Genomic DNA, 9,607 nt, shown 5'->3' on the forward strand with positions numbered 1-9,607 from the left:
TTTCGGGTTTTTTTGACACATTTTCTTGCAGAAAGCCCGATCTAAACAACTTTTTTGAGCCCGGGAAGTCTTAACTTATAAAAAAACATTTCTGGGTTTTCCAAAAGCTCATCCAAATAAGCCCTAAATTGAAAATAAAAATAAAATGTTCAAAATAATAATTTAACCAAAATTATTTATTATCCGCAATTAGTATTAAATAAGTGTAAGCAATAATAAGCTATGGACTTAGCTTAACGCATCACCGTCCATCATTAATCGCACGGTTAAAAATCACCCTCTTTCGACTCCCACGAAGATGAGCACGCCCTTCAGCGCGCGCGGGAACCAGATAAAAACCCCGCAATGCCGCTCCTCGTCGGCGGCGGAGCCATGGCAGCCGCGGTCCTCGTCGGCGATCCCTCTCTCTTCAACGTCCTCTTCTCTCCTCCTTCCATGCCTCGCCGCTCCCTCTCCCTTGGCAGCAAGAACTTAATGCTTCACCAGCCCCCCAAACCCATCTCTCCGCGCTTGATTCTTTGCCGTTCTGCCGCCGGAGCTCTGGATCCTGCTGCCCCGGAGAAGGAAATCCCCAGAGCTAGAGAGGGAGGGAGGGATCAGCGAAAGGCGGTGAGGATTGCGTGGGAGAAGCTGGTTCGGTGGTCTCGATCATGGCGGTCGAAGGCGAAGACTGACGTCGTCGAGCGGACTAAAAAGGTAATGGATTTCCTTATTGGGATTTATGGAGCTTTGTCTTGGACGATTGGGTTTTGATTTTGTGGTGAATGGTTTGGATTAGGTTGTTGTTCTTGGGGGTGGTTCTTTTGGGACTGCCATGGCGGCGCATATAGCGGGGAAGAAAGCTGAAATGGAGGTCTTGATGCTTGTAAGGGACGAAGATGTTTGTCGGGGTATCAATGAAACACATTTCAATAGGTAAATCAATCACTCTCAACTGGCAATGACTGGATTTTTTTTTTTTTATTCTGAGGATCATTTTGTTAGATGATTTTTGAGATTGATAGTCGGAGAGCTGACATTTTTCTTGCGTTTCTTGTCTTACTGATGATTTATATGCAAGAAAACACCTGTAAAGACACAATTGGGAGACCTTTTATGCTAGATTAATATATGGTCTAGTCATGAGAATTTGCGTTTGATTTTATCTTTTATCTTTTTTTTTAGTGATTTAGTGGGGTCTGTCTAAAGCATTAGCCTTTGATTAGTTGATTGATGTGAGAGTATAGTAGTATACAGTAGATTTGGTAGGGCTTGTGCTTTTAAATTAGTTTTAAATCTGTGCCTTTTAAGACCTATGTCTACATTACCTCCAAGATCATAATTCAATCCAATCTTGGATTCAAAAATACAACTTGTCAGTTGTCACTCATGGAGAATGGTTAATCTCATGTTCTTTACCGTAAGATGGTCTGTTGGTAAGCAGTTTTTTCATTGTTTATCCCACCTAAAATTATTGTTTCTATTGTGTTTTGCTATTGGAAGCATTAATTTTAGCCCATTGTTTACATGTAAAATATCAATGATAGTTTTCCTCTTTGAATCTTGAGCTTTTTTATTGCTTATTTTTGGTCTAGTAATTTGTGAATATGTGAGTAAACCAGGTCTGATATAAACATACTTCACTGTTCTATAATATTACTTATTGCAGGAAATATTTTCCAAACCACATGCTGCCGGAAAATGTTTTTGCAACAACCAATGCGAGAGATGCTTTGCTGGGAGCTGATTTTTGTCTACATGTTGTGCCAGTGCAGGTAAAGCCAAATATCCTACTTGTTTGTTTATGATGCATTCCTGGGACTTTGGTACAAAAAGTAACAGAAGTATATACCAATGTTGGCATCCTTATCATAACTGTTAATGCAATTTAATACAAGTAAATAGACTATTGAAATAAAAAGATGTAATTTGATAACTAAGGGAATAGATTTTAGGTCCTTTACTTTTGTCAAGCCTTGTTATAGATTGACCGATCAAATATAAAGAATCGCAAATCAATTATTTATTATTTTCGTTGTCATGTGCTTGCGAGGACTTTCATTAGGGAAACTGATTTTTGTTTACATGCTTTGCTAGTGCTGGTAAAGCTAAATCTCCTACTTTTTTGTTTATGATACATTCCTAGGAGTTTAACCAAAAAAGTTACAAAAGCACACCAATGTTGGCGATCTTTTAGTAGTTGTTAATGCCATCCAAAACAAGTCAACAAAGTATTGAAAAAAAGGATATAATATGAGAATAGTTGTTGGGTCCTTTAATCTTGCTTGGCTTTGTTAAGGATTGACCAGTCAAATATAATGAATCACAAATCAGTTGTCAATTATTTTCTTTTTCAATTGATTGTGGGTTTATGACTTTCATTACAGGTAAGCCCTTAATGCTAATTAGTAATTATTTAATACTACCACGGAAACAAGTGTGAATGAGTGACAAAATAAAAAAAAACATTACAAATTAATCTTATTAACTTCATAAAGTTATTATAAAAAAATACATGGGCTTGACTAGAGTTACTAAGACTAAGAGCTCTATTTCCCTGTCTTCTTCGTTTTCATATGTTTGATCTCCATTTTCTTATTAATTATTTTTGTCATCATATGAAGTTTTCCCTTCATTATGGTATGAGGGTTCACTCTCTTCATTATTGCATGAGAGGAGGTCTTTTCTTTATCACTAGAGGGGATCTTTCCTCTTCATTATTATGTGAGAGAAGATTTCTTTAACATTTGAAAGGCCTTAGTGCCATGTTTCTTGAGTGTCAAGTGTTGTTACGAAAACATGCACACTACGTGATCATCTCTTTTAAGCATAGGTGTCAAATGTTGATGATGTCCCTTTTAAGCATAGGTGTCAAATGTTAATGATGGGAGACCTTGAGCATATACGTCAAGTGTTAGCGATGAGGTACTAGACACGGGCCACCAACTTGAGTTGTCTTTGTCTTCAACCGATACGGGTGCCAAGTGTCAGTAATGAACCAATTACCACCAATCACCTTAGTGACACTTGACTTTTATGGTGCCTAGAGGTCATGAGTTCTCATAAAGAGACCAATCAAACAACTGCATTGGCCTTATAGGAGAAGCAAGCGCACTGAGCTCACAATAAATGTTTGGCTTTAGTGTTTATCAACAATACCCGAAAGTGTCAAAAAACAATGGTAAGCCCTCATGAAAAATATGGTCAAGCCATTGCATTTTTCTTCAACCCTTGTGAATCTGAAGGGTCAATGGTGAACCCTCACAAAAATAGTAATTAAGTCTGAGGCAATCATGAGCTCTTATACTGCATCTCTATCCTACAATTTTATAAAAACCCCTAATTTTCTCAAACTTTACAAATGGTTCATATTTTCTTTCTTCTTGTATTTTAACCCTATAATGTTGTTTTTAAATAATAGAACCCCAATTTTTCCTCTTTTTAATTATTTTTGCAAGCCCTAGACTCCTCTTTAAAATTTAAATACACTCTACAGAAATTTTGCTAGTAAACCCCACTTTCCTTTTTTTTTACACTTTTTTGCAAATAAATCCCAAATTTTCTTTTTCTGCACTTGTCTGCCCTCGTAAAATTTTCTCTTTTTCACACTTTTCATGATCTTTGCAAAGAAGTCTCTGTTCTTAGAAAATTAGTTAGAATAATAAAAAGAAAAAAAAAACCCTAATTAGGGTTTATGGTGTGCTTGTGGCCGATGTGATGGTGGAAGAATCATTGAATCACTGCATGATGGTGATCTCTGATTTTTGGTGACAGGCAGCGAGTTCCCAAAGCAACAACCTTAGGCTCATGGCGGTGGGCTCATGAGATCTCAACAATGATGGTCTCAGCTGTGGCGTTAGTAGCACATTAGAGATGTCTTTCAGTGTTGCTGCAAACTAGAGGGTGTCTGACATTGATTGGCCTTGTGAAGAAAGATCCTTCGAGAGATCTTTCAAATCCCTTTCTGTTTTCTTTTTGTGGCTCCCCATCCCCCCAGGAGTTTATTATTAATCTGCATGAGAATGTCCTAGACCTCAATTTTAGATTTTGATAGTTTAAGGCATATTTGAAATTTTGAACCAAAGAAGGATTTTTTTTATTTGAATTTGACTTTTTTAACTGAATTTTATTATGTACATAATGTTGCATATTAAATTCTTATTTATCTAAATATTTTTCAAATGTCTAGGAACTATAATTTTCTCTCTGACTAAATTTGAGATACAACTCTGATGATTTGCGCTTTCTGAGCTGAAGCAAAAGATGATATTATTCTTATAATTTAAGTATATATTAGTAATTAGTTTCTTTACCTGTGATCTTTACTTCTTTTTGGGTTGCTTGTGAGAAGCTACTATGTATATGCCTATGGTAATTGTCCTAACTTTGTTTATTTTATGGCAGTGCAGTTCATCTTTTCTTGAAGGTATTTCACAACATGTTGATCCAAAGTTGCCATTCATATCTCTTAGCAAAGGCTTGGAATTAAATACTTTAAGGACAATGTCTCAAATTATTCCACAAGCATTGCGGAACCCTCGACAACCTTTCGTTGTGTTATCTGGGCCATCCTTCGCTGTGGAGTTGATGAGGAAACTGCCAACAGGTTTATAACTGATCTATAAACAATTATGACAGCAATAGTACATAACTTAATGGTTTTTTAATTGCATATAGAACAATGTTTTGTGAATGAGACATGAGTTCTCAACTGGAGCAGGACTTTTCCAAATGCTTAGTTTTATAAATTTGTACTTCCTTTTGTGACGCCAGTTGGTTTATCCACCTCTCTTTTTTTTAAAAAAAGTTGAATATTATTCTTAAGATTAAATTACTCTTGCATCATTTTTCATGATGCAGCTATGGTTGTGGCATCGAAAGACAAAAACCTGGCTGGCACTGTTCAGCAACTATTAGCTTCCCCACATCTGAGGATAAGCTCATCTAGGTATGTAAGTACCCTCTGTCACATTAATTAATTAATACCTCATGTAGCAAGTTTGTAACAGTAATTTTATGATCTTCATTCCATGGCTTAAGTAGGCTATGCTATGGGTGTCTATTATCACACGATAAGACTTATATATGGATATTTCATTGCTGATTCCTAACATATGTGAATTCATCTTTTACATAAAATAGGACTCAGATCAGTTTGGAATAAAGAAAATTCTCAAAGCTTCCTTGTTTAGCTGTATCCAACATCTTTAAATGGGCTGCTTACATGTAGTTGTGTAATAAATTATTGACATTGAAGACACAAAAGAAGTCTTTATAATCAAAATGATGTAGAATCTTTAGAGGAAAGAGTCATTGGTTGAACAAACCATTCTGGATTATTCAATGCCATTGCTCCAAGAGATTATCTGACCAAATTAGGTGCTAAAAGGTATGCTGCCAGTATACCACTTGTTAACTTCATAACTATTCTGTTCATAATGTGGTTATATTTAGGCATTGAGAAGCTCTTATTACTATCTGGCTCTCTAGGAAGTTATTGCGAACAAAAGAAGCCTGCTGTTTGTCCACCTATTTCATTGGAACAGTTTAACATTTTTGTAGTACATTAAGAACAATGGTCTGGAACTTTTTCATTTGGTAGTTTTGAACAAAGTAAAAAGTTCTGCTTATGTCTAATTTTATCTGAAAAGTGTTAACAAATGGCTGGAATTTTCTATTATCAAAAGATTCAAAATCCTTCATGAAGGACTATCATGGGTAAAAAGTAATCTAGAATACCACACTTTATTTTTTTAGAGGTTTCCTGGGTAAAATTGAAGCAAAGAATTATAATATTGCCGCCCATCTTTATTTCTTCACCATTGTTATCTTCAAGATGGCATTACATTTGCGCACTCCTGAATATCTTAAGATGCAGCAATTCTCTTGGAGTGGAACACAAGTGTGCTTATTCTTTGTTTCCCTTCTTATTATTGGAAGATTTGTTCCAAGATCTGTGCTTCACTAAATGCATAGATTTAAGTTAATCCCTGGCTTCAGCTCACTGTTTTGTTTAGTATAATTTTTTCTTGTCTTCTGAAAACATGTAAATGTTATTAGATAGCTGATATATAATTTTCTAGGATAAAGTTTTAAATGAATTATATTTCAGTGATGTGATAGGCGTGGAGATAGCAGGTGCACTAAAAAATGTCCTCGCCATAGCAGCAGGTATTGTTGAAGGGATGAATCTGGGAAATAATTGTATGGCAGCTCTTGTTGCACAAGGGTGCTCAGAGATAAGATGGTTGGCCACTAAGGTAGACATCAAATTAGCTTTTACCTTAGATAATTCCTATTTTGTGCAGAATATTGGAATGCATTAAATAAGAATGTACAAATTTTTATTATCACATCTTGTTGGAAACAAATTTATTATTATTTTCATTATACAATTATGCATTTATAATAAATACTTACATAACATTGATGATTTTATGCTATGTGTTTCATAATTAATTCAGAAATGTACAGTAGTCGTTTAGTGAATCCATCTCTCATCTGCTACTCCTTTTTTAGTTTTTCTTGAAATTAATGTAAATTGGACTTCATTTCTGTGTCAGTTTGACATTTTTGATGTGGATGTAGGTTTCACAATAAACCTAGATTGCTTATAAGCCTTTCTTTGAGTAAATCATGTGACGTTCTTATTTTGTGCATGAAGATGGGAGCGAAAGCGACAACGCTTACTGGTTTATCTGGGTCTGGTGACATCATGCTTACATGTTTTGTGAATCTTTCAAGAAATAGAACTGTTGGTTTACGGCTTGGATCGGGAGAGAGCCTTGATAATATTATTAGTTCAATGAATCAGGTTCTTGAGAATTTAGTTTGTTGTTGTTATTTAATTATTATTTTTTGCTCAAGGAAAATAATTTGGCCTTAAATTTATTTAGGTAGCTGAAGGTGTATCAACTGCTGGGGCTGTGATTGCTTTGGCTGAAAAATACAATGTAAAGATGCCAGTCCTAACTGCTGTGGCACGTATCATCGATAACGAATTAACTCCTAAAACAGCTGTTCTTGAGCTGATGGGCCTCCCACAGGTTAGCACCAATAATTTTTGGGATCTTTTCGTTGCTTTCCTTTGGTGTAAAGCGTATTGATCTGAATTGTATATTTTCAGAAGTTGCATGTTGTGGTTTATAGTCTATCCTGTTCTGAGATGACCTTCTGACCTTTTCTATTTTTGTGTTTCAACTATGGGAGAGACTCATTAAGTTTCTTATTGGATTATAAGTTGAAGTCTGTCTTAGCAAAGTGTCAGAAACTAGAAACCAGTAATAAGTGTGATAAAAGGCAATGCAATAGATATTGATAGGGCCTAAGTGAGTTGACAGAGATTTCAATTCTGGTTTACAATAATATCTAACAAAAGGTTAGTTGTAATCTGTAGCTTGTATTATTTTCATTAAACTTTTGGCTGAGTTTAGAATTGCTGTGTGTAATGAATTTCAGGCATCTTTTAATATTTCGTGGTCAGCCATTTTTCATTTGCCGCTCGTAACGTTTTTGTTCACTTCTTGACACGAGAGTGTTCGAGGACATTTGCCACTTCTTAATTTCCTAAACCTTATTGTTTCGTCTGAGTTGCAGGTTGAAGAAGTGTGAAATGTACCAACAATTGCAGAGCCAGGAATGCGGCTGGGTTTCATAGGTTGAGCATAATTGTATAATACTTCCCGTCCAAGATGAAGAGTCGACTCTTTTATATCACAAATGTATCTCTCATTCTTTTCCTTTTCCTGTGAGTCTCAATCCATCATGAATTGGGAAGCAGCCAAAATTTTGCAAACTCTAGGCATCTTCGATGAAATACACTCGGGGTGATCACCCTAGAAGAAGAAATATTTGATTCAATATGTATTTTTCCATGATTCAATATGATTGCTTCCTTACTCTTGTGCCCTTTTTGTCACATGGTTTTGTATTCAGAAATTGAGCAAAGATGACCATTTCTTCCTTACTCTTAGTTTCAGTTAGTGCAGTCAATTGTGATAACACTGATGTAAATAGTGAGATGTTCTTGAAGCTTATGTTTTTCTGTATGTTTTTTTTTTTAGATAAATTCAGTGATCATGTTTATGCCCAGGTGCCAGTGTACAGGAACCTTTAGCCTATCCAAGGTGGCAAGCTGCCATGTACGAGTAGTCTGTGCGCATGCTCCTGATTAAATGTGTTTGTCGCATTTATAAAAAAAATAATAATATATATATATATATTAATAAAAAAAATTATAAATTATTCTTCCATCGAATTTCTAAGTCAACTGTTCTCAAGATATTTCCTTTAGTTGGGGCAGCTTCAATATTCATCATCTCCTTCCTCTCCTTCTCCATGCGTACTCCAACTTTATTCTTTTATTGACTTTAATTGAGTTTTTCAAAAATGTACATGTTTGGACTCTATCTATTCTAATTTTAAAGATAAAAATCATTTTAAAATAACTATTTTAATATATATATATATATATATATAGTGTAATATAATGTAATTAATCACAGGTTTTAATATTAATTAGAGATGGCAAGGCCCGGCCCACTTTGCTTTATTTTATCTTCTTAATACCATGTCCCTTTTTACGGATTTTGCTCCTGCTCCGCCGGTCTAGCTTGTCATTTATTTCCAATAAAAATAGATATTTTAATTATTTTTTAACTTATTTACATCATTAATTTGAAATTTTATAATACCAAATTAAATAAAAATATTACAATATTTATAACGACACAACAACTATATATAATATTCATATTAAATTCCAAAAAATATTGAGTGAAATTAATAAACAATTTTTTAGAATTATATTTTTTATAAAAAAAAACCCATCAAAATTCAAAAGTATAATCAAAGCACACAATTATTATAATAGAGTGAGTATAATTTTATTTGTCTTAGGTTAACAACTCAGAATTTGTCATTCATAATATTAATATCAATATATGCATGTATATTCTTTCTTATATAAATCTTCACTTCAACTAATGTTATGGTTTTCTTTTATTAATTTGAACATTGTAAATTATTCTAACTTTTTATTATTATTATTTTTTAAAATGTTAATTATTATTTGTTTGGATGTGCTAATCACAATATACCTTGAAAGTGAAGCAAGCGTTGGATATCAATAACGTCTAGTTCAATGCACTCTTTCTAATCTTGAAACAGTCCAACATATATATTTGACGTATTCAGGGGTGGACTAGAGGAAAAGTAAAGTAGTGGTCACTCAAAAGAATTAAAAATAGATTTTAAAAATTTACTTAAAATTTTTTTAAAAATATAAACAGATTAGTTGAACTACACATTTATTATCATTTGGTCGATGACTCATAATTTATTATTTATATATATATATATATATATAAACAATAATATCAACATGTTTGAGTTGTTGTGTAACATTATTATTATTATTATTATTATTATTATTCATTAATTCTCTAATAAGTCATCAAGATTTTAATTTAAATTACAATTGATTTAATAAACATTTAGATTTTGGAGGTCAAAAAAGTTGACCAAATCTTGTACTAAACTTTGCCATTTCAAAATATTATATTATATATGTATATAAGAAGGACAATGGGACGCTAAACAAGATTGCAACACTTTTTTTTAATTTGTT

General features: G+C 33.7%; 1 protein-coding gene across 1 annotated transcript; it reads left to right on the forward strand.

Moving 5' to 3' along the window:
* The first annotated feature begins 314 nt into the window (after positions 1–314).
* LOC120268381 (glycerol-3-phosphate dehydrogenase [NAD(+)] 2, chloroplastic) lies at positions 315–8,010 on the forward strand. The gene is made up of 9 exons (XM_039275808.1): positions 315–696; positions 779–915; positions 1,649–1,754; positions 4,384–4,585; positions 4,840–4,927; positions 6,092–6,239; positions 6,644–6,793; positions 6,876–7,025; positions 7,576–8,010. The coding sequence occupies exons 1-9, from the start codon at positions 346–348 to the stop codon at positions 7,588–7,590; spliced, it is 1,347 nt and encodes a 448-aa protein (XP_039131742.1). The 5' UTR covers positions 315–345; the 3' UTR covers positions 7,591–8,010.
* Positions 8,011–9,607: the final 1,597 nt, after the last annotated feature.

The sequence above is a fragment of the Dioscorea cayenensis genome, chromosome 9 (assembly GCF_009730915.1).
Source record: "Dioscorea cayenensis subsp. rotundata cultivar TDr96_F1 chromosome 9, TDr96_F1_v2_PseudoChromosome.rev07_lg8_w22 25.fasta, whole genome shotgun sequence".
Lineage (NCBI taxonomy): Eukaryota > Viridiplantae > Streptophyta > Magnoliopsida > Dioscoreales > Dioscoreaceae > Dioscorea > Dioscorea cayenensis.

What these genes read in the sequence shown, in the direction of transcription:
- LOC120268381 (XM_039275808.1), top strand. Translation starts at nt 346, where the DNA reads ATGCCGCTCCTCGTCGGCGGCGGAGCCATGGCAGCCGCGGTCCTCGTC. An exon ending in AATGAAACACATTTCAATAG is followed by an intron (nt 916 to 1,648) that starts GTAAATCAATCA and finishes TACTTATTGCAG; the next exon opens with GAAATATTTTCCAAACCACA. An exon ending in TAAGATGGTTGGCCACTAAG is followed by an intron (nt 6,240 to 6,643) that starts GTAGACATCAAA and finishes TTGTGCATGAAG; the next exon opens with ATGGGAGCGAAAGCGACAAC.